This window comes from Vanellus vanellus (genome assembly GCF_965231255.1).
Source record: "Vanellus vanellus genome assembly, chromosome: 23".
Classification (NCBI taxonomy): Eukaryota; Metazoa; Chordata; class Aves; order Charadriiformes; family Charadriidae; genus Vanellus; species Vanellus vanellus.
Window position 1 is genome coordinate 1,698,573 of NC_138928.1, and position 24,225 is coordinate 1,722,797.

The window sequence follows — 24,225 nt, forward strand, 5'->3', positions numbered from 1 at the left end:
CAACCATTCTATGATTCTATGACATTGGTATCAGGATCAATATTGGTTCTTTAGTGTTATTAATCTTAATTATCTAGTCTTATTCTATTAAACCTGCTTATATTTCAACCCCCAGGTTTCCTTGTTTTTTTCCGATTCCCCTTTCCAGGTGGGGAGGGGTCACCGGGTAAGACAATAATTGTCTAAACAACAAGAAATCGTTGTGGGTTTCTCAAACCATAACACTTGGAGATGACCTTACTGAGGTGAGGTGTGGAACTACCCTCTGCTGTCACTGCTGGCAAAGACCCACCCGTCGCCCTCCAGGAACAAGTCCTCCAGGATAAGGTTATGGAGTAGCTCCTGTCTCCAGACAGTGATTTCAGCCCTTCAAGCCAACCAGTGAAGCTGGTTGAACCAGTGAACGATATTAGCAGCGAAGGTTTCTTCAACAGCAAGGAAGGAAGCTGTGTTACCAAAACCCCTTGTGTCAAAAGGCTAAAGCAGCTCTGAAAACTCTGCATCTGGTTGGGAAAGGTCCCCACTGACACATAAGTCACTGCAGGCAATCAGATGACCTAATTTGGTCGCCTACCTATGGCATGATTCACCGCACCATCGGCTGTGACACAAACCAAAGGAAATGAGATCAGAAAAGACACCCAGAGCTCTAACTCACCAGCCCCAAAATGTAAACTTCAAAAGATAAGCCTCCTAAAGAAAGAAGAATGTGGAAAAACATCACCTGGTCGTACAGAGCAGCCTTCTGTGCGTTGGAGAGGAGTGAGGGAGCCAAGGGAGGGGCAGGAGTGGCAAAAAAAAAAATAAAATAAAATCAGGCAAGATCAGTCATCATCAGGCCACTCTCTGCTGCAGTAAATGCATTTAAGGTGAGCCAAATTCAGATATTACCACTGCCAAGCCGTGCCTCACGCCAGGCACGCACAGCAAAGGCGCCGTCGCTTATCTCCATGGCCCCGAACTAAGGGATCTGCATCAGCAGAAAGCTGGGTGCGTGTTGTTGGCTCAAAATCTGACCAATTCCACTGGGAAATACTGTTGCCTCCAAGATCTGGTTCCCCACAGCAGTGAAAAAGATGGAGAGAAATATTCTCTTTCGGTAATTCATTTTTACCGAGCAAGTCTTTTTGCCACGAGGTCATACACTTGGTCCTTCTGCTTCACAGGAACTTCTCCATGGCTACTTTGTCATCCAGAAGCAGTCTTCAATTTCCCTTGCCGTTTCCTGCTCAAACAGTGCTCCTACTCCTACCTCAAGTCCTTAGCAGACACAAGCCCTCTCCTTTCCAACCAAAGACCAAACCATGCGGCTGCTTTGTAATAAAATGTGTCCTAAAGAGGCCTTGGTCCTCCTGACTCCTTTGGTGGCTGACCAGGACCACCTGCGTGGGTGGAAGTCTCTCCTCCCAGTGTAGATGCCACTCTGGCTGCATGCACATCCATGACCATTGAGTGTCCAAAGCCATCTCCTGCACCACAATGTTAGAGGTGATGCTGAGCAGCAAAAGACATTCGATGGCCACTGATGGTCCTGTCTTCTGCTCTACTAGGCTGTTCCCAGGACTCACAATGCAGCTCGGGTGACACAAAGCGCTCCAAGGTAGAGATGTTTTAGGAAGCCGAAGACCAGCCCATTTGGGACCTGAAGGTAATGACTACGCCTTAAAACATGAGGCAAGAACCAGCTCTGCATTCCTGTGGCCACCTGCACAGGGCTACAGCACCGCAGCGACGGATGCAATAAATGCCTTTAAGCAGGAAGGAAACCAATTAAGAAGCTGATTGGCACCAGGAGGCTTCAGGGCAGCGGTCATCTGACCTGAAGTTACAAGCACTGCGTTGGCCCTCTCCCCCTCCGCCCCGTCAAAGGTTCAGTAACGGCCTTTCCTTCTAGTCATCCTTGCAAATCGTGAGGTTTGCTGAAAAGCTAAAATGTGCGGTAACATCAGCCCCTGCAGGAGCTCCACGCGGGCTTGGGGCAGCAGGAGGGTACAACCAGCCGCTCAGATCGGTCCAACAGCCCTTGCGGTGTTTGTATTTACCGCGGAAGCGGAAGGCAGTGCCGCTCCGCCGCCACCGTGCGCTTCCCTGACGGATCCTGCAGGTCACCAGCAGCATCGGAAGACTGCTAGGAGCAGCGTTTGGCCTCCTCCTGGTGCACATGAGTCCTGCGCTACTTCTGCACCGGGTCCACGGCTGCTTTCAAAGTGAAGGAGTTTGGGAGCGCTGGATTGCTGCTGGAGTCGTCTTGCAGCCAGGTTTGCATTAGAGGACCGATGGATGCCAATTGTGATAACAGATTACTCTACGGACCTTACATTTTTCATGTCAGAAATCACTTTTATCTCTTTTAAAAAACAAAAATAGTACCCACAGAGATTAAAAACCCACTCCACTCCCCTCACCCCCACCAAAACCCCAACCGTAACAAAGATAACTGACTGATCCAGCTTTGTGAACAGCACAACCAGACATTTTTTTTTTTACACGTGGTACGTGACAGACATAATATCTAGCCTACAGTTCTAGAGGAATTAGCCACGAAGCAGAATTCTGGTGAATGAAGTTGTACACCAGCCCTAATTCAGTGACACATTTTGCAACATTGCCCTTAAAACACATAAAAAGTCCCATTTAAGTCATAAGAACTACATACAACCTCACAACGGGCTGCATTCTGCTCCACCTCCCCAAACTGGGGACCGCAAGCACAACCCGTGAGCTTAAAACCGTACCTGAAAATCCCTAAACCTCTGTCTCTACAAGACCAGCAGATAATGCTTTTAACACTAATGTGTGAACACATTAATGCGTATATATTCTTCAACTGACATTTATCCGGCACGGTGGAAACACTAGTATTTATCACTAAATCTATTTATACAGACGCGTGAACAGCAAGTGGATTTGAACAATACTAAAGCATCACGTCCTGTCGAAACCAGTCACCTCTTGAATTCACCTAACAGCTGCAACAAACGGCCGTAAGCCACTCGCGGACAGTTTCATTCAAAATAACCACACTAATCAATGCATTCAAGATACGACCCTTTTCTTGGAGGTCAGTCCGCAAACAGGAGGCACCATCTGCAGGGCAAAGTGCTGAGCGCGGTTTCTCCAGTTCAGCTGACCTCTGGCTCTCCCCTCTTGCCGTTTTTTGGTTCTCCAGGGCTAATCCCGGACGGGATCTCCTTTTGTTCTGTCATCCTGGCCACTTTTCCTTTCGATACGTTTCCTTCAGAGTGGTGACGCTTTACCTTCATTTCCATTGGGTCATCTGCATCATCTACGGCAAGAAGGGAAGAATTAAAGTTTTCAAGTCCTTCTCCGACTTTGGTGCAACAGCCCGCAAGGACAGTAGCGGGTGAAGTTACAAAGCACACCAAAAAATGCTTCTATTTACAGGCAACAAGGACAACGCCGGGAGCAGGGGACTCCGGTTCTCAGATTTTGGCTTTCCAGATCTCCAACGGCAATCACAACATTTACTGCCCAATACCACAGGGTTTGCGGAAGAACTCTCAGCATACCTTGGTTATACCTGGGAAGTACCAACATGTAACCTCCTGGATACATTGGCATGCACAGGACCGGGAACAATTAATTCCATCTGACCCCAGCAATTGGGGGAGGAATACTTAAGAATCCCCTCAGCTGCTGCACGTCGGATTTCTGTAACGTATATAGAGGCTGCTATGGCACACTCAGCACTTCACTGACACTCCTGCAGAGGATTCCCCCGAGGCCCAGAGCTCATCACAGCCCTTGGAATTTCAATTTTAAGAGCGCAGGTGCCATAAGCGAAACATCTGTGTGACTGGCAATCCCTAATTAATTCAGGCTCCCCCAAAGTTTGAGTGTTCCAGCCTTACCTGATACCTACCCGTTTGTTATGCATACACTTAACCAATTTAAAAAAACAAGATGAAAAAGTAAATTTCTTAAAGCAACTCAGCTCTCAAGGGCTTTTTGCTTGTTAGCGGTCAGTGGGAATCTCAAATAATTCCTGCTACGGGGCAGGGTAGATCATGGTAAAAAGGACACGCCGGAAGGCTGTGCCGCCATACAGCGTGACCTGGGCTGGCTGGAGAGTTGGGTGGAGAGGAACCCTATGAACAACACGGGCAACTGTAGCATCCTGCACCTGGGGAGGAATAACCCCCTGCACCAGGACAGGTTAGAGGTTGACCTGCTGGAGAGCAGCTCTGTGGAAAGGGACCTGGGAGTCCTGGTGGCCAACAGGAGGACCATGAGCCAGCAATGTGCCCTGGTGGCCAAGAAGGCCAATGGCATCCTGGGGGGCATCAAGAAGAACGTGGCCAGCAGGTGGAGGGAGGTCATCTGCTCTGCTCTGCCCTGAGGAGGCCACATCTGGAGCACTGTGTCCAGTTCGGGGCTCCCCGGGTCAAGAAGGACAGGGAACTGCTGGAGAGGCTACTACAGCAAAGGGCTACGGAGATGATGAGGGGACCGGAGCATCTTTCTTACGAGGAAAGGCTGAGGGCCGTGGGGCTGTTCAGTCTGGAGAAGAGAAGACTGAGGGGGGATCTTATCAACACTTATCAATCCTTCGAGGGCAGGTGCCGGGGGATGGGAACGGTCTGTGTTCAGTGGTGCCCAGTGACAGGACAGGAGGGAACGGGCACAAACGTGACCATGGGCAGTTCCATCTCAACCTGAGGAGGGACTTCTCTCCTGTGCGGGCGGCAGAGCACTGGCACAGCTGCCCAGAGAGGGGGGGAGTCTCCCCCTCTGGAGCCATTCCAAACCCGCCTGGCCGTGTCCTGTGCCACTGCTGGAGGTGCCCCTGCTCTGGCGGGGGGTGGCACTGGGGGAGCTCCAGAGGGCCCTTCCAGCCCTGACCAGTCTGGGATGCTGTGACAACCAACGATGCTCCGGTTTGCGAGAGGCGTGGGCAGAGCCATGGAGATTTCTGCACCTTGGAGCTACACCTGGCAAACGTAGGGGCTGGGGAGTCTGTGCAGACCTACAGAAGGTGGAGAAGCTCTGGGAAGGCATTCCTCCAGCAGGCAGAAGCAAGCTCCCACCCTGCAAGGGCAGCCAGAAGGGAAGGGACATGGCGTAACCTCTGTTTTTCCCCTCTTGGGATTCCATTTGAACAGTAACTAGAACAGCAGTGTACAGTGTTGGTAACCAAGAGGAAAGGCGTCCCGGAAATCAACTCAAACCCAATCCCCAAAGCTGGTGACAGCCTCTGCGTGGCAGTACCCAGCGCCGCAGCACCTCTTACCTCTCGTGAGCTGGGCTGTTCCGTACTGTTCCTCTCTGACCCGTTTCATCAGCTGCAGGTTGCGATCGCTGGCTTCCTTGTGGTTCACCATTGGGAAGGGGTAATCTCGACCTGGTGGAACACGGAGACGGCCGCCTTTACAGAACCGATCAAGGACGTCCCACTGGATTTGCACCAGGGCAAACGCTTGCAGCTTTTCTTAAAATAAACGGCATCTAAGATAGACCACATGACCCGCTCTTCAGAAGCGCCCGTGTCTCTCCATCAAAGGGTGAGAGCTCCCATTTAGACAGAGGGTTATAACAGACTTCAAAGATGCATTAGAGCAAGCGTAAAAGCACAAGATGTTCTGACACTATTTAAAGACAGCCAAGCATCTGAGACGGATAAAATGCAAAGGCAACAACTTACAGCGATCCAATAGTTTTTAGGACATGAAGTTGAGGCAAAAATATGTACTTTGACATTAGACTCCAGTGAAAAACTTTAAAGGAGAATGGACAGAAAGTAGACTGCTGGATTAATCCATTTTCAGGAGATAAATGCATGACTTGTGTTGGAAGTGTGATGCTTCCAGCTCACGCGCGTAATTATTTTGGACAGTTAGCAGCAGCAGAATCCTTAGCGAGGTACGCGAATGAATTACCTATGATACACCCCGCTTGCTTCTGCTCCTCTTCCGATGCTGTCCAGGGCTCGTAGATGTACTTGGAGGGAAAGTTCTTTAGTATAGGCAAATATTTCCTAAAAAACGGAATAAGACAGGTTTATATAACCCTGCAGATAAATTCCTCAAATGTTTCCAAGAAGTGTAAACCGACCTATGCCATATTAATTCTCAGTGATCATATTGATACTACAATCCATGGGAAAGTTCTGATTCATTTTGCATGAAAAAAAAAAAAACCAACTGGTTTTATGTTCTGAAATCTCCATAGGGTGGTATCTTCCAAAAGTTAACTTCACAGCAAAGAATAAATCGGTCGTTTTAAACATTACTTCAGTTTTTACTTCATCCGAAATATTTTGGTTTTTAACATTGTCACTGACGTTTCATCCTGAACTTTAATAAATTTCAAAACCAAACTAATTAAAAGAACCTAAAGAATTCTCACAGGATGGGGAAGTCATTTTCTGCCCCGCTCTGTCAGGTGTGTCACCATGGGCTTCCCCTCGGCAAGACACAAAGCTAGACAGGAGGTGAGGAAGAGGAGGTGTGGGGAAATGGGAGTTGTTTGCCCAGACGTCAACACAGCCTGCTCCTACCGCAGTCAGCTGTAAAATCACCCGCTGTGTCCGAGAAAGCCCATCAGTATCGTGTCCAGAGATACGGAAACCGAGACTCTGAAGCAAAGAGGACTCACTCAGAGTGGGAAATAAAACTTAAGTGTCTAAAATGAATCAGACCGCCTACAAAAACCAAGAAACATCACAGACCGGAGCCGGGGGTGCGGCTGTGGCAAGTTTTACTCAAGTGCTTTAGAAAGAGGAGTCAGCCTGGTGATGGAACATGGTGCTGGAGCCGAGAGGTTCTCACAAATCAAACCAGTGCCCCGCTCAGCCATCACCTGTGCAACCATGAGTACGTCTCTTTGCTTCTCTGTGCCTCAGTTTCCTTATATGTCAAATAAAATCATTTCTATGACCCCTGTTTCACAAGGGTTTGTGTTTCAAACAGACCGAGTTCACCAGCTCCTGCTGTAAGAGGAGCCAGGGAAGGCAGGTAACGGAGCAGAGGGTGCCATGCGGTGCATCGCCCTACCGGATGTACTGCCCCTCGGGGTCCGTGCGCTTCCCAAAGCGGACGGGGCAGAATATCCGCGTGTACTGGTGGAAGAATGCGCTGGCCGACAGCCACATCCAGTTCCCTGCGTTGATGCTGTAGTCAGCATCTAAAAGCAGCTCTTCAAACACCTGCGCTTCAGGGATGGGAAGAGAAAGAGAGAAACACCTCTGAAACAGCTGCTTTCGTGGCAAAAAAAAAAAAAAAAAACCAAAAAACAAAACCAAAACTAAACAGGCTGGGAGATGAAGGGTGAAGGTTGGCACAGTGCTGGTCTGGGCTACCCTTCTCAGAGGGAATCACAGAACGGTTTGGGTTGGAAGGGACCTTGAAGATCATCTGGTTCCACCCCCTGACCTGGGCAGGGACACCCCCCCCCAGCCCAGGTTGCTCCCAGCCCCGTCCAACCTGGTCTTGACCACCTCCAGGGATGGGGCACCCACAGCTTCTCGGGGCACCCTGCGCCAGGGGCTCACCGCCCGCACGGGGAAAAAAGGAGACTGCTCTCCAGCAAGACAGTTTGCCAGAAGGAAGCTAGAGCAGGCCGCAGTGCTAGAGCAACCCAAAGCCCAAAGGTCTGGCTTTGAGGCCTGCTGCAGCCTGAGCAGGTCTCCCAATATCCTCATCATCCAAAATCATCAGGCCTTGGGGACAGGAACGACCTCTCACCGCTACACCCGGTACAGCGGGGCTCAGACTCGCGCAAGAGACCGTGAGTTTTCCTAAACCGCGCGATTTCTAGCGAGGCTCAGTAACGCAGCACTGCTCGACAGTACCGCCTCCCACTGCCAGGCTCCCGTCTTGCAGGGGTTTCTCCAGGTCGGCCAGAACAGAGAAAAACCAAAAAAAAAAAACAGAAGCGAACCTTCATGCCCTCTTCCCAGCTGATCCAAAGGTCCCCCCGCGTCAGGAAGCAGGCGACAGCGTGCCGAGCAAGGTGATGGATCCAGCCTTCCTGGCGCAGCTGGGTCATAATCGCGTCGATCCACGGGAACCCCGTCTGTGCCTGCAGAGCGGAAAAGAATCATCAGCCCTCCGGCATGAAGCTTCATTGCGCTTTTCCTACACGCTGCTGTAGGTCCCACCTCAACCAGCCAGCGGGGAACAATCCCAGGGCAATAGAAAAACTCTAAACTGAAACGTAGCAGTTGTGGCAACGCCTCCCGTTACCGTTTTCCATTTGTGGAGCCTCTCTGCATCCTCATACCAACTGATCTGAAGGCAGATGGGGTTCCCGGCCATTTTGGTGAAGTTTGGTGTTGCTGATGCCACCGTATAGAAGAATTCCCTCCACAGAAGCTGCCCTTGGAGCGACACCGGCGGCAGAGAGTGATGCTTGGCCTGCAAAAGACTCATGAGGTGAACGCTTCAGTTCATATTTACCGTTGCAGTCTCACTCATTTTGTGACTGTCAGGCCCATAAAGTAAAGATTAAACTAACTACATTGCCTGGTTTCATGGCACTTTACCATGAAAGCCACAGAAATCAAAGCTCTGAAGCAACGCTACATGCCCAAAAGCAAAGCTGAACTCTGCTAGACATCAGCGTTACCTCAAACATTCCCCATCTGCCTTCCAAAATGGTGTCACATTGGGATTTCTCAAACCCAGCATGCATTTATTAACATATTAACTGCTTGGCTAACTCGATTCGGGTGGCTTAGCCGTGTCTCAAGAGATACTCTTAAGAAGGAGGTTCAGGGAAACCTTGGTTTTCTTGAGTTGGTTTCAACCATACTTTTTCCTTAAGAGCCAAACAAGTTTTCAGAAGGAGGTTTTGGCTTATGCTGTAGTTAAAACTAATCTAAGATGAAAATAGATGCTTTCGGAAAACCAAACTGCTTGAACAGCCTAAACCAATCGAAAACTTCCCTTAAACACCAGGCAGACGTCTTGAACTCCTTGAATTTCAGGAGGGTTTCCCTGGGCTTCCCTGCTGCTTCCAGGTCTCGTTGCTCCCTATTTATCATATTTCTACAACCGAATCGAGAAAAGCTGTATACATTCACAGGTGTTTCACCCGACATAGAAAGCCACTCACAGATTTCATAGGACGTTGTGAGAAGACATTAGCAAAGGAGCATTTTTTGATACCACCGGGTCTCTACCAAGACGATGCGAGTGTTAAATCCCAGCCTGGCGTGTCAGACGCGAGAGTGCTGGATTTGCTTAACTATGACCAATTCTTTTCTTACCTGAGCGTAAATGTTTGACAACCTATAAAAAAAGGTGCGAACTGACAGACAGCCCATACTGAAATATGGGCTCAGGCCCGTGGTGCTTGGAAGCAGCGAATTCGGGATTGTTCTCGGTTTAGTAAAACTGGCCACCCAGCCCTAAAACAAAAACAGAAATCCAGGTTCAGGCAGAACAAGGTGACACACCTCCAGCTAACGAAACGGGGGAAAAAAAAAAACTCTTGATAATTGGCTTCTGTATCTCAGAGACCTGTTCAATGTCATACATGGAACATACTCCCACTGCCCATCCTCCCACAAATGCCACCATCAAGGACAACAATATCCTCAGCGAGGCTTTCGACATCGTCTCCCACATCATCCTCACAGGCAAGCTCAGGCAGTGCAGGGTAGATGAATGGACAGTGGGGTGGATTGAAAACTGGCTGACAGGCAGAGCTCAGAGGGTTGTGGTTAGCGGTGCAGAGCCCTGTTGGAGGTCTGTAACAAGTGGTGTTCCCCAGGGGTCAGTACTGGGCCCAGTTTTGTTCAGCACATTCACCAACGACCTGGATGAGGGGATAGAGTGTACCCTCAGCGAGTTTGCTGATGACCCAACACTGGGAGGGGTGGCTGACATGCCGGAAGGCTGTGCCGCCATACAGCGTGACCTGGGCTGGCTGGAGAGTTGGGTGGAGAGGAACCTTATGAAGTTCAACACGGGCAGTGTAGGGTACTGCATCTGGGGAGGGATAACCCCCTGCACCAGTACAGGTTGGGGGCTGACCTGCTGGAGAGCGGCTCTGTAGAAAGGGACCTGGGAGTCCTGGTGGCCAACAGGAGGACCATGAGCCAGCAATGTGCCCTGGTGGCCAAGAAGGCCAATGGCATCCTGGGGGGCATCAAGCAGAGCGTGGCCAGCAGGTGGAGGGAGGTCACACCCCCCCTCTGCTCTGCCCCGGGGAGGCCACATCTGGAGCGCTGTGTCCAGTTTGGGGCTCCCCGGGACAGGAAGGACAGGGAACTGCTGGAGAGGGTCCAGCAAAGGGCTGTGGAGATGATGAGGGGACCGGAGCATCTCTCTTACGAGGAGAGGCTGAGGGCCGTGGGGCTTTTCAGTTTGGAGAAGAGAAGACTGAGGGGGGATCTTATCAACGCTTATCAGTCCTTCGAGGGCGGGTGCCGGGGGATGGGAACGGTCTGTGTTCAGTGGTGCCCAGTGACAGGACAGGAGGGAACGGGCACAAACATGACCGTAAGAAGTTCCATCTCAACCTGAGGAGGGACTTCTCTCCTGTGCGGGCGGCAGAGCACTGGCACAGCTGCCCAGAGAGGGGGGGAGTCTCCCCCTCTGGAGCCATTCCAAACCCGCCTGGAGGTGTCCTGTGCCACTGCTGGAGGTGCCCCTGCTCTGGCGGGGGGTGGCACTGGGGGAGCTCCAGAGGGCCCTTTGAACCCCCACCATTCTGTGATTCTGTGATCTTGAGACCAGGCTGCCATTGTTCTCCACGACCTCCAAATACACAGGCCACCTCCAAGCCCACCATCAAGGCCACCTCTCACCCATGGGTGCCGTGAAGCTCTGCTCTCCCCTGAGAGCCGGGTGATTTTGTAACACAGGGAATGGCTCTCTCCATCCAACAGCACCACACTGAAGATCTTTTCCACTTTATGAAATTGGGAGTGGGTAAAGCGGCCACTTAAAAGCGGCCAGCACCAAGGCAGGCTTGGCTACCAAGAGCTGAGCCCCAGTGGGGAAAAACTCAGCTAGAACTGGAACAGAACTCCACGGCTGAGCAGCTTTTCGAGGCCCAGACACAACCACACATAAAAGGAGGACGTTAACCCCAGCCCACCTCGAGCCACCAACATCACCTACGTAAAATCAAGGCTGACCTGGTCAGTCAAGTGTTGCTCCAGGCGCTGTAGCCCTTCGGTCTCTCCTCCTCTCCAGGGGGAAAGGCTCTCCAGGGGGATCTCCAAATCCACGGGGAGAGGCACCCTGTAACACTCAGCCAGGCCCGCGTCAGGGGCCCTACATCTCCTAATGTGAGAGAGAGGCCTCGTTCAAAGAGGGAACCGGAGCCAGAAGAGGGAGGCAGATCCCTGCCCGTTGCACACGCCAAGATCTCCTCTGTCGCGGCACAGCCGGAGCACAGGGGAACGGAAAGCACAGCCAGAAACCCCAGGCTGCACTCTCCTTGGGAAAGAAAGAGCTTGTCCTGCAATTGCTCCAGGTAATTCTAGCCTGAATTGGGGGAAGACGAACAGACCCACCAAATTACAGTGCTCAGAGCAGTCGGCTGCAGCCCCCACAGTTCAGACATCCCTCTCGCTTCCCATCTGCTCCGTAAGACTCCTCTCCAGCTTCCCCCCCGCTGTCTCATCCATCCCTGGGAGGGAGCCACGAGCCTCCTCAGACTCTAAACGTAACTATGGGGCACTGGTGCTGCCTCCACCGCTCCAGCTCCCTTGCCTCCGGGGAGAGGTTTCGTAGGGAAGGAGGCAGATCAGCTCCCTGGTCCGTCTCCCCAGCTGCTCCTTCCCAACCAAGGTGGGGGCTCCCCCAGCCCACGCCTCTGAGCAGCCCCCCCCACATCTCTTCCGCAGCCTCAGCTGCTGAGGCTTCCCCAAGGCTCCCCCCGTGAGGCTAGAAGAGCATCAGGGTACGGATTTCCCCCTTGTAAAACCCAGAGGAGGAGGTTCGGGGAAGTGTCAGCAGTATGCAGACGTCTCGAAAACCGTGAACGAACTCAAAAGATCAATAGAGATCTTTTTGCTTACCTGGAAAAAACTGACCTCAGCTCTGCTGCAGACACCTACAGAAGAAGGGGCCAGTGCAGCTCTCAGAGCACTGGCATAGCAGAGGCCTGCTGGGAAGCACGTGAACCACTTATCTCTCATCATCATTAATTTAAAAAGTGCAAATAAATAAATTAGGGAAAATAGGGAAAAAAAAAAAAACAAAACAGTGCAAGAAAAAAAAAATATAGGAACTGGTCTATCCCAATACTTACACGGGTGTTATCATGGTACTACCTGAGGACAACATTCAGGAATTAATGGGATTCCACCAAGATGGAAAGACCTAAGCCTACATTACCGACACGGAGCTGAGGCCACGCAGGAGGCGCCTGACACAGAAGTCCCAAGGATCTGCAGTCCCATCCCCAGCGCCAGCTCCCTCCTACCCCAACCCTACCTCCCTTTGCACCACTGACCTCCTCACACAGAGCTAAACATAAGACATCCTTGACTCTGAGCTTCTTCTCAAGTCCTGGGAGACATGAGCTCGGTCCCTCCTTCCCATACAGCAGAGGGAAGGAGAGAAGAGATTTAAAGTCAGAAGGGAACAGTATGGTTGTTCCACTGAACTTTCTGCGTAAGAAAAACTACAGTGGTTCACCCAATTCCTGCCCTAAATCTGGATTTGAGAGGAATCTAGAGCGTGCCTGTGAGAGAGAGAGACCTGTAACTCCTTGGTCATTCCGCTGTTAAATTTTTACATATTTTCAAAGTTTGTCTCGATGTACCTTGCAAAAGCCTGAAGTCTTTGGACCGCGCCGCCTCTCATCTGCTCTCCCCTCCCAACAGCAGAGTCACACCCCCTGTACATAAAATCAATAACCTCCGCGTGTAGAAGTAACGCAGCGTAACAGCTAAAACACCCCATTATCATTTGGCCCTGGCTCTTCTTTTGGGCAGGAAAAAAAAAGGACCTGCAGTTTCCTGCCGACTACCCGTTACTTACTGGAAGTCTTCAGCTGTAAGGTTTCGGACGGGGACCTCAGGGTCACCGAGCAGAGACAGAATGTGAAGGAACCTCTTGTATGTTAATGGGGGAGTCCCGTCGTTCAGGTCCAAAATCCTAAATAAAATAAGATCACTTTTCACTGTAATACAAACCAAGAAGGAAGCCGGAGCTGCCCATGGATAGGAAGGTGACAGCACAGGCTGGAACAGCCCCAGTTTGTCCAACTGAATGTGGAAATCACAGGTTTTCCAAGTAAAACTTCCCTGGGTGAACAGACACCCATCCCGAGAGCAGTCTCTCTGAACCTGAGACAACAAAATTGGGACTGGGATGCCAGCCACGGGTTCAACTGGGCAGCTCTGTACAGACAGACATAGCCCGGACAGCAGAGGGCAAGGTGTGGGACACCTGCGGGGCTGCCAGAGGCAGTCTGACCACACACCAAAAAAAAACAGGTTCAGGGCAGTAAATAACTCATCTACGTGAGCAATCTCCTGTGCAAACAGACTGCTTGAATTTAAGACGACAAGTTATCCATTCATTCATGTAAATTTGGGGCTTTCCAGGACTGTACTGTTAAAGCTGTTTTAGCCACTACTGATGACCTCCCTATTATTTTTTAATTTCAATATCTTCAGTCATTTCAGCTCTGAATAACAGCTTGGATCCAAGGGCATCCAGACACCAGTGAAAGTCTGTTAGAAAGATTAAAAAAAAAAAAAAAAAAGACAAAAAAAATTATATAAAAATCCTATTAAATGTGTTAAAGAACTTCTTCCACTCTGTTGAAAAGAGTAGCTAATGCAAGTTTTGAAGTGAATTAACCTGCCCAAAAGGAAAGAATTAACAAACTCTTTAGGTTCAGATCACAGCCTAACACCTCTGCAACCCACCAAAATCCCTTCTGTTATTTCCCGCAGACCAACACGCAAAAATTCTCCAGCGAACAGTGCCAAGTCCGTCTCAGATAGTCCAATTTTCTCAAAAGGAACACATCAGGATCCAGAAGGACCAACACACTTGGCCTTTTCTCCCTGATACTCGCTAAATCTAAACTAAAGCTTCCCGGAAACACCTCGCTGCTCTTTGGAGCAGTCACGTACCGTTTGGTATCGTACAGACTGTGGCCCACCAGCGAAAGCACCTCAAAGCCCAGCTCTTCTCCCATCCGTCGTATGTTGGCCTCCATTTCCTTGTAAAACGGTTCCATCTCCGCATCCAGAGTCACTTGCGTGATATTCCACTTCTGGACGTGATCCCTGAGAACAGACTCGTACTCTCCTTGAATAACCAGCAAGCAAGAGCCCAACTGACACAAGTTTTTCTGGAGATCCTCCAAGGACTGCAACAGAAAATGCCACCGCAGGGTCCCGAGGTGCAGAACAGACGTCATGAACTCTCTGTCCAGGATGTAGACGGGGTAGACAGCCTCCGAAGACTCCAGCGCAGCCAGCAGCGTTGGGTTGTCATGAAGCCGAAGTCCCTTCCGGAAAAGATGAATGGTGCGATGCGGCATTGCGGCTCTTCTGATGAGATCTGCTAAGAGAGGAAGGGAACCGTTGGCTTTGGGGATACGCAATCCCTATTAACGAACAAGGTCAATTAATAATTAGAAAGAGAGCTCCAAACAGCCCTCAGCTCTTTTTACTGCGAATCTCTTCTGCTTTTTGATAAGTTTTCGTGAGAGAGAAAAGCAGCAGCAGGACCAAACCACTCTTCTCCAGCTCCTCAGCCACCTCCTCCCATTCCGCAGCTGTATCACCAGCCCTTAATTTAAATCCCTAAATTAAATTACATCCCAATAGCGCTCACCAGAAGGAAGGAATCAAAACGGACAGAGCTGCCAGAGCTCCATTAACTGCAAAAACACTTTATAACCCCACAGATGCGGCCATCAGCAAACCCTCCGTAAGTCGACAGCGAGAAGATGATCCAGGGAGCTCTGCCTCCGTTTGTACACAACGGGCTGCGGGGAGAACAGCTCTGCAGGAGCCCTCATCTCGTCAGAGACCTGATACAACCCTCGCTCGGGCAACGAAAAGCCTTTCTGGATTTCAACAGGAGACATCGGAAAGACACGGCATGTTTCCTCGCTAACAAGCCTGTTAAGGCCGCAAGGTGAAACAAGGGAAAGCAAAGCGCAGCCCAACCAACACCGGAACAGGAGCATAATATCTCAATTCATCGCTTTGCCATAGTTTTCATCCGTCTTTCCTAACCCCAGGAGACCTCACGGTGCTTCTAGGTGTCAGGAGAAAAAACTTCCTTTCTCCATAGTAGAGCCAGACGGTGATAATTGCATAAAACTACTCTTTTTCTAAGATGGGGCTGATGCAGGGATTAGCACAAGTTCGTTCCCCCTTGACGTGCTTCAGCTGAGTTCAGAGGAGAGGGAGGAGGGCAGATTTTGCCTCTCAGTCTGGGGTAGCTCAGGGCAGAGCCTGAGAAGCTGCTGATGGACTCAGAAACGGCAGCAAACAGAAAGGACGAGCCCAGCTGCCACCTTGTGTTTGTACCAAACCCAGAGACGTCTCCTCGACTCGCTCTCTCCCACTCCGCACCCGCCTCCCAGGAGGGTCCACACCTGCTTCTGATTCAAGCCTTACCACCCAGAATTAAGAAATTAGAGATTAGCAAAGAACCAAACAATAATCTCTAATCCAGTTCAGCTCTTCCAGCCAAACTGCTCTGCTCACACCCTCCCAAACAGCTGCAACAGGTGACTCGGCCCCTTGTCCCCGCTCAACCCACAATCAACAGCTTTACCAGCCTCATAAAAGATGATCTCGCTTGTCCCGTTCCCAAAACTGCTCATCAGCGTCACGTAGACAAACCCAGTCGCTCTCCCAGGCTGTGGCACAGCCCGCTGCACCCCCTGATAAGCGAACGCTGTGAACTGGCGGGCGCTGGGCAGCACCGTGCAGGGCCCAGCACAGGGGTTGGGGCTTTGCGGGGTGCTCTGCCCTGCGCCCCGGCTCCGGCACCGCCCTGCCCGCACGTCCCGGGAGAACAGGAAAAACAAGGCGACTCTCCCACTGCTCGGCAATAGCACCCAGATGATCCTTTTGGGTAAAAAAAAAAAAAAAAACAAACAAAAAACATGCAAAGGATGCCAGAAGAGTCCCCTGCATCCCGTGGCAGGAGCACAGGACCAGCCTGCACCAGCTGGCCGCACCGAGGGGCTGCCCCGAGTCAGGGGCTACCAAGTCCTGCAGCCCCACACCGTCTGCAGGGTCACCCCGAGTCCAGGGCCCCATAGAGCTCACAGGGTCAGCTCAAAGCCAGTGCCCCATGGCCTCGGGCAGTCTGTGGAGCCCCACAGCCCTACACAGCTTGCTCTGAGCCCGGGCCTATGTAGACCCACACAGCCTGGGGGGACTCCCCATAGAGCCTATGGGAACGCCACCATCTCAGGACACAACTTATGAGGCCCTACACTCCCCCCATAGCCTACGGGGTCACCCTGAGCCCACTGCCCCATACAGCCGATGGGGCAGCACCAAACTTGAGGTCCCACATAACCCATAGGGACCAGCCCAAGCCTGGGGGCTCCCGGCCCCTCACAGCCCATGGGATGGCCCCGAGCCCCGGGTGTCCCAGGGGTGGGGGGTCCAGCCCTTCCAGCAGTGCCACCCCCTGCAGGGCCAGTGGGACATGGCCATGGGGAGTGGGGACACACCAGGGCAGGGACTGGGCATAGGGCAGTGGGGACACCAGACCAGGGCTAGAAGGGACCTGGATTAGGGGCAGCTCTGGGGATCCCAGTGCAGGGGACTGGGGGAATCAGAGCTGGCGGGGAGTGGGGGTTGCTCTAAAAGGGGCTGGGGCACACTGGGGAGGGTCTGAGCCCGGAGCCGACGTGGTGTCAGGGCTGCGTAGGGAGCTGGGACCCATCACTGGGTGGTGTCAGAGAGGAGGTGGTGGCTCAGCACTAAGGGACAGCACCCTCGGATGCTCCTGTCCTGTCAGCCGGAAGGGGAAGATCCTCTGGGGTGGTGGGGGGAAGGCGGAGCAGGCACTGTCTGTCCATTGACTTTACGTTAAGATTTATCTTCTAACTCTCCGTGAACTGGTGACTCGAGGCCGTTCCCCCAGCAAGGCCAGGCAGACTCTCTGCCACATCTGCATTACGTCCGCTCATCAAAAAATTCAGTCAGCGCAGGCAGAAAAATACAGCCTCGCACCTGACACATCCCACCCTCTGGGACAGGTACACCCTGACGGAAAGCAAGGAAAAACCCAAATCAGATGACCGGGCCTTACCTCGAGGGTTTATCTGGCTGACACTCTGAGGTCTTTACAACATGTCACCCCGAAAAGAAGATGCCACGCAAGCGCTGATCACGGCTCTCCCGCCGGGAAGCATTTCTCTCTGCGGGCGGAGATGTGCTGGAAGGACGCAGCGGTCATCAAAGCATCACCGTCCTGTTCCTACGAGCATCGAGAAATTAGTCGCCCAGGCTTAAACGCTCCTAAATAGCACAAATATACGCATCGAGGTGGATTCCGCATAGAGGACAGTTTGAGCGACTTAAGGTTTTGTGTAATTCCTGCCTGCGGAGGAGGACGGCAGCCGGCACGGCAAGACGGGGCACGCAGGGGCCGCGGCCCAGGAGCTGGGAAGGAAAACTTTTAACGGTTTAATTTCCCTCCCCGGGCGCTCTCGGTTGCCCAGTGAAGTCAAACCACGGATGTTCTCCTTGGCTATAAGCCTGGCCGCTTAGGAAGCGATAGTAATGCAATTATAAAGCTTTAAATACCCGTGTCAGCCAGCTGGGAAAAGCAGCCTCGCGACTGCCCTCTGAAACTGCGGTTTGGGCTTCTGAAGTGGAATAAGTGTCACCATTAAGTTGTTTAACTTGACAGGCTTGAGAACAGTTCCTTAATTGGGATTTAAGAAGAATCCCAGTCTTCTGCATTAATTTGGTTACATCGCCCCAGTCTCCACATCGAGCCAGACCTGAGGCTGCTGTCAATCCAACATCTCTGTACTATTTCCTCTTGTTCTAATAGCTTAGGTGATAAACATATAGCACTTATACAAGAAAATGACATTTTAAGTCACACCAAGAAAACAGCCCCAAAACCACCCGCCTGTAGGGGCTCGGCCGGCTCTTCCCCCACAGGGCGGAGGCCGTGTGATGCCCCCAGGCGGGCGTGAGGCGAGCGGCCCAGCCCCCGGCGCCCACGGTCCGCCTTTACCTCCTTCCCCGCGGCCCGTGGTTCCTCCCGGAGGCCGGCGCCCGGCCCCTGACCCCGCGGTGCCCCGTTACACAACGCCGACCGGGGGAGGAGCGGAGGGGCCGGGCCATGGCGGCGAACCCGCCTCAGGCCACTCCCCCACCGTCCCGTCAGCGCCCGCGGCTGGCCCCACACTGCGTAAGCCACGCCCACTCAGCGGGATTTTATTAAGGGGGCGGGGCTTGTGTGCCCGCCTGCCGGCTTCTTCCAATGGCAGCGCTCTCCCGCTTCGAATTCGAACGGCCGCCGTCGAGGGGGCGGGGCTAGATGGTGCCCAATCAGCGCCGGCGTGGCGGGCCGCGGGGCGGGGCTGCCTGTGAGGCGCGCCTCCCCGTTGCTAGGCGCCGGGGGAAGTCCCGCCTCCGCCGCGCGCCACCGGGGGCTGCCTCGCGTTGCGGGTGCGTGAGGGGGGCGTTAAACCGGGGGGGGGTAATTAGGCTGAGGGTGGTAATTAGGCGGGCAAGGGGGTAATTAGCGTGGGGGAAGCAGCGAGGCTGTTCCTGGTGGGATTCGAGGGGGGGGAGGTCGTTGCCACCCTTTTGAGGGGGCAGTTAGGCCCGGGGGGGGCAGGGGGGGGCGGTAATCGTTGTCCGTGTGAGGGGATAATTAGGCTGAGGGGGGTAATTAGGCCGGTGGCAGGGGTAATTAGCGTGGGAAGGCTGGTTTTGGTGGGTTTCTGTGAGGGTGGGGGGCTCCTGGGAGGGTTAGGCTATGGGAGGCCATTACCACCCCTGTGAGGGCAGTTAAGCGCCGGGGGGGTGTTGTCCTTGTCCGTGTGAGGGGCTAATTAGGATAATTAGGCTGAGGGAGGGATGGGGGGTGAAACTGCTCCTCCATGGAGGTAGTCAGGCTGAGGGGGGGGGGGATGGTACAGTTGGGCTGAGGGGGGGCTTGGATGGTTCCTGAGGGGGTCAGGCCACGGGGGTGGGGGGTGGCTGGGTCTGTGTGGGGTGGGCTGTGCTGTGCTGGGGGAGGGGGGGTTGGAATGTGAGGCCTGGGGGGTAGTTAAGCCAGGGAGGGGTTGCCCCCTCCTTAGGGGTGAGCAGGTAGATCTGGGGTGGGTCGTATGGGCCAGGTCCCCGCTGTCCCCCCTCGGGGGGCCCTGGCTGTGGGAGGTGGGGTTGTGTGCTCAGGAAGAGGTTCTCTGCCCATGGAGATGGAAGGGCAGAGCTGGGGGGGTCCTGCCTAGGGGGTGTCCCATCCCCGAGGCACCTTTGGATTTTCTGGTTACACAGAAAGGGAGAGCGGGGTGCCTTTGGCGGGGGGGAGGAGGCTCCCTGTCTGCTCAGGGGGGGTTGAGGGAGGGGGTATCCCGGTCTGAGGCACGTCTGGGGCAGACAGGGGCGTCTGTGAATGGACAAGGGTTGTCCCAGGTGTCACAGTCCCGTTAGGGGTGTGGAGCCCGGTGGCGGGCTGGGAGGGTTTGTTAGATTCAGCTGGGGACTGAGGAGTAGGACTGATTATAAAGGAGGTGGGATTTGGTTCTCTTCCTCTAGCTGGATGTGAGAGCAGCTCCAGGAACAGGTTCCTGAGACTCTGCATATCACATCAGGATAAGAACTTGAAACACAGGTTAATTCTCCTTAGCCAAAAAAAAATCTCAATATTAAGTGCTTTTTTGAAAAGCTAATTTTGCCAGCAATAAAATCCAGTTTCTTGGAGTTTCAACACAATGCAAAGAGCCTCGCGACTGAAGAGGGAGCTCTCCCTCTTGACGGCAGAGCCACCTCCAGGCATCACCTGCTGGCAAAATGAAAACCAGCTCGATAACCTACAAGCACGTACGTACTTCTCCAGTGGGACTTTTCTATAAGTAAGGGCTGCGTTAGAGTTTGCTGCTAGGTTTGGATTTGCTGGGTGGCATGTACTTTAGGGTTAGGGTTGCATGGAAGTGTGGAATTTTAGGAAACTGGGCTCATTTTCTTGTTTTTCTTTAAACATTTGGCCTATGGCTCAGTCAGTCTGCTTGCGGTTTTGATTGCTGTGGGGTGGAACTGGTCTCAGATAAGATGACATTTATTTTATTCCTGGATATGAGCAGTGTTAGGGTTCTGTAACCGCAGGAGGTACATGGAGACTGTTGGACAAAGTCAGGTGATTTTGAATGTAATGCTTCTGTTTTAATCTTGCTTTTAAAGAAATTTTAGGAGGTGCGGACACACCATATGAGAAAGGAATATTCAACCTGGAAATAGTTGTTCCTGAAAGGTAAGCAGGCAATGACATCGAGTTAAGTACTTGGCATCATGCTTCCTCAAATATAAGTTGACTGATGCAAGATATTTGATACAAGTGCTACCATTTTGGTCTGCCGTTAGCCTCCCAACAAAGAATGTGGTTAATTAGGTGAGGCCCTTCCTTTAAGGAATGGTTATTTCCATTGGCTTATTTCACATTGGGCATCCTAAAATGTGTGACTAACAACCTAAAAGTGTTATGATGAGGTCTCTACCTGATCATATTGTCTTGAAGCTTCCTGGAAAGGAGCTCATTCATGAGTAGAAAGCTTCCTATTGTGTTGCTGCTTTGTGGAAAGGTACCCAGGAAGGTGCTAGTCGGACACAGCTGAAAGCATCAAAGGCAGAGCGCTGTCTCCTCCCAAAACTTGTGGGGAAGGATATCGCCCAGTAAATGGCTGGGAGGAGGAAACGATTGGCATTGCTTGGGTGATGAAGCAACTGGCATACAAATAGAAAAATAGTTTTGTTTCTTAACACTTATCCCTTAAAGGTACCCATTTGAGCCCCCAAAGATTCGCTTTCTGACCCCTATCTATCATCCTAACATCGACTCTGCTGGAAGGATTTGCCTGGATGTTCTTAAATTACCACCAAAGGTAAGATAGCTACTTGGGCATGGGTAAGCGAGCCTGAAGAGGATAATGAACTCCTTATCTTTTTCTTGTAAAAGCCTTATTGAATGTCTGTTCGCTACTGACTTATTTACACATGGGCATGGGAGTAACGTTTTTGAGCGGCATGTCCTTTGTTTAGAGACTAGAACATGACCTTCTTTGTTTCATATAAGTTTCCACGGGTTTAAGGATTGGACTCAAAAGGCATTCGGTGGCCCTGTGAGAGCGGGCTACCCCAGTACCCACCTGGCAGAGACGTGCGGGATACGGCCTGTGGCCGGTCAGGCTGCCTCGGAGAGGCCGCAGCATGTGTGTTGCGAATGGATCTGGTGTTTTCTGGGGGGGGATTAAATGCTGTAAGTCCTGAGGCAGCTTGTGGGCAGGTGGGGTTTATATGCTCTTAAGTCACGAGGTTTCTCTAGGCAGCCCCTGGGCAGGTTTCTTTCTGCTTAACTGCTTCTCTCGCTCTGTTTGCTTGAAGGGTGCGTGGAGACCTTCCCTGAACATCTCCACGCTGCTGACCTCCATCCAGCTGCTGATGGCGGAGCCCAACCCTGACGACCCTCTCATGGCAGACATAGTACGTGACCTCCTCTTCCTCTCTTGTGGCCGTGGGCGCAGACCGGGAAGGAACGATGTGTTAGATTTAGGCTGTGCTTCTGCTTCACTTGCTCTGGATTAACGTGCTAGCACATTACATCGTGGTATAGCTTGATCTGGATGAGACCTTGGGGGCATGATGGCATTGCCCTGAAGCAGCTGGGGTCTGCGGTACAGGGTTTCTGCCAACAGTGGAAAAGAGATGGTAACGGTTTTGTCTTCAGGCCTGCCAGTGGAAACGTCAGCGTGTGTTCTTTGAGCAAATGAAAGCAAGCAAAATGATATTTATGCTTCGTGCTGCATGCTTGTAGCGGTTTTGGTTTAAGAGTCCTAACGCCAGACCTTAGTCCCAGCTCCTCGGTCTGATGTTTGTATTGAATCAAATCTCTTATCTTTTGTCTTGCTCGTTACGTTTAGTCCTCGGAGTACAAGTACAACAAGCAACTGTTCTTGCTAAATGCCAGAGAGTGGACTGAGAAATACGCGAGCCAGCAGAGTAGGGTAAGAAACAAGCTCTGCTTTCTCAGCTGAGTGTAGCTCCGTGTTTGTGAACAGTCTGTCGGGTCTCAATTTGCCTTTCGTGATCACTTTGTGCAGCTGCTTTTGGCCGCATTCTTTCCTCCTCTTCTGTTCTGTGTTTTGGGTGCGTATTTAATTTCATTAGACTTTTTCTTTTTTAAGATTAGATTCACTCCTTCCAAATAAATGTGTTCATCCACAAATAATTGCAGTGCTTCTCAAGAAGAAGGAAGGACGAGTAAGACCGAAGCCTGATAAAACCTTTCCCCAGTGATCCCACAGCCCTGTTTCTTTCCCGGCTCTGTTCCCTGCCAACTCTGTGTGCCGCTGGGGCTGTGCCTTGTGCTCAGCTACACCCCCTCTCCACCTGCTCGGCCGTTTGCTGACCAGTCTCCCTAAATCCCCGAAGCAGCGCAGCCTTCCTGCTGTCACCCTTCCTCTTTTCCTGTGTCCCTTCTGCACCCTGACTTATCTCACAGAGGAGTCGCATAGAAAAATAAACTGCACTGAAGCAGATCAAAACCAGTTCCAAAAACAACCAGTTCTGTTTGGGCCTTCTCCCTTACCTGGGAGCTTTCCTTCCCTGCACCTGACCGGGACGACACGCTTTCCGAGAGGGAAAGGGCTTCTGCCTGGAAGCCCCACGAGTGATGCTAGTTACTCCGGCTCTAAACACATTTGCAAGTTAATTGCATGGGTTTTGAGAAGGGCTCGGGGTGAGGAGATCTTTACAGCAACGCGCTTAGCCCCAGAGCGACCTGGCTCGTCCACGCATGTGGCACTTCCAGGCTCAATCGTTATCCTGCTCTCCTGTCATTCCCCCTTCCTAACATTTCCAGTAGTGGGAGCAGGATAATTAAGGGTCACTGCATCAAAGCTCAGCTCTGATCTTCGCGGAGGGGAGCCTGTTCCAAGGTCCCCGCGCACAGACCTGGCAGTGCACAGCAGCGCTGAGGGCTGTAAAACTAAATTATTCACAGCTGTTACTTTTATTTCTTGTGTCATCACAGGCTTCCAAGCCTCTGGAAGAGAAAATAAACCAAACCAAAATGACTACTGCCAATGAATCTGCCATGCAGAAAAGAAAAGGGAGTAACCTCAGCAAGAAGGAGAAGAAAACTCGCCTGGATTCATAAGTGGTTTTTGCTCTCGTTGTGGCTGTCACCTTTGCTTTCGCTGTCCTTTGCACAGGTATACCTCAGTATTTTAACCAATATGTAGCTGTAGTTGGCTCTGTTTTTCCGTTTCCTAGGAGTTTTTTCTTTGTGAAAAGTTCCATTATGTAAATAAAATATAAAGTTTTCATTTATATATATTTTTCTGGTTTGTTGTGTGGCGCTTCCGGAATAAAGGAAGAAAAGGGAAACGGGAAGTACCGGTTCAGCTTCTGATTTCTGAACTTTCTCTCAGAGAAATGGGATCAGCGCTGTGTATTTCAGTTCCTCTTTTACTGTCCCTGCCTCAGAACGCACAGAGAGCAGGAGCTGAGCAACGGAGGCATTAGGACTAGTTGTGGAAATCCTTCTCCGGTAAAGCTTTGTTTTCTTTGTAACATCAAAACTACTAAACGATAGGCATTAAGGCTCCAAGAAGGCCAATGGCATCCTGGGGGGCATCAAGCAGAGCGTGGCCAGCAGGTGGAGGGAGGGCATTCCCCCCTCTGCTCTGCCCTGGGGAGGCCACATCTGGAGCGCTGTGTCCAGTTCGGGGCTCCCCGGGTCAGGAAGGACAGGGAACTGCTGGAGAGGGTCCAGCGGAGGCTACAGAGGTGCTCAGGGACTGGAGCATCTCTCTGCTGAGGGAAGGCTGAGAGCCCCGGGGCTGTTCAGCCTGGAGAGGAGAAGGCTGAGAGGGGATCCCATCAATGCTGATCAATATCTAAAGGGCGGGTGGCAAGAGGATGGGGACAGACTCTTTCCAGTGGTGGCCAGTGACAGGACAAGGGGCAACGGGCACAAACTGGAACATGGGAAGTTCCATCTCAACATGAGGATAAACTTCTTTGAGGGTGGCACAGCTGCCCAGAGAGGTATGGAGTCTCCTCTG

At 51.9% G+C, this 24,225-nt stretch overlaps 2 protein-coding genes across 2 annotated transcripts; one reads left to right on the top strand and one right to left on the bottom strand.

The window, feature by feature from the left end:
* Window positions 1–2,345: 2,345 nt before the first annotated feature.
* On the bottom strand, window positions 2,346–14,481 carry LOC309680738 (cryptochrome-1-like; the record flags this gene model as incomplete). Its single annotated transcript, XM_082494445.1, has 10 exons — window positions 2,346–3,286; window positions 5,252–5,362; window positions 5,898–5,995; window positions 7,014–7,165; window positions 7,900–8,040; window positions 8,205–8,375; window positions 9,230–9,370; window positions 11,108–11,255; window positions 12,963–13,079; window positions 14,069–14,481. 10 exons carry the CDS (start codon window positions 14,479–14,481, stop codon window positions 3,123–3,125), a joined length of 1,656 nt encoding a protein of 551 aa, XP_082350571.1. The 3' UTR covers window positions 2,346–3,122.
* Window positions 14,482–19,805: 5,324 nt separating this feature from the next.
* Window positions 19,806–23,476, top strand: UBE2T (ubiquitin conjugating enzyme E2 T). The gene is made up of 6 exons (XM_082494498.1): window positions 19,806–19,987; window positions 20,345–20,414; window positions 20,937–21,042; window positions 21,542–21,640; window positions 22,078–22,161; window positions 23,190–23,476. Exons 1-6 carry the CDS (start codon window positions 19,879–19,881, stop codon window positions 23,313–23,315), a joined length of 594 nt encoding a protein of 197 aa, XP_082350624.1. The 5' UTR covers window positions 19,806–19,878; the 3' UTR covers window positions 23,316–23,476.
* Window positions 23,477–24,225: the final 749 nt, after the last annotated feature.

Coding starts and splice junctions, on each gene's coding strand:
- UBE2T (XM_082494498.1), top strand. CDS start 19,879: ATGCAAAGAGCCTCGCGACTGAAGAGGGAGCTCTCCCTCTTGACGGCA. Junction 20,415..20,936: donor GAAATAGTTGTTCCTGAAAG/GTAAGCAGGCAA, acceptor TATCCCTTAAAG/GTACCCATTTGAGCCCCCAA. Junction 21,641..22,077: donor ACCCTCTCATGGCAGACATA/GTACGTGACCTC, acceptor CGTTACGTTTAG/TCCTCGGAGTACAAGTACAA.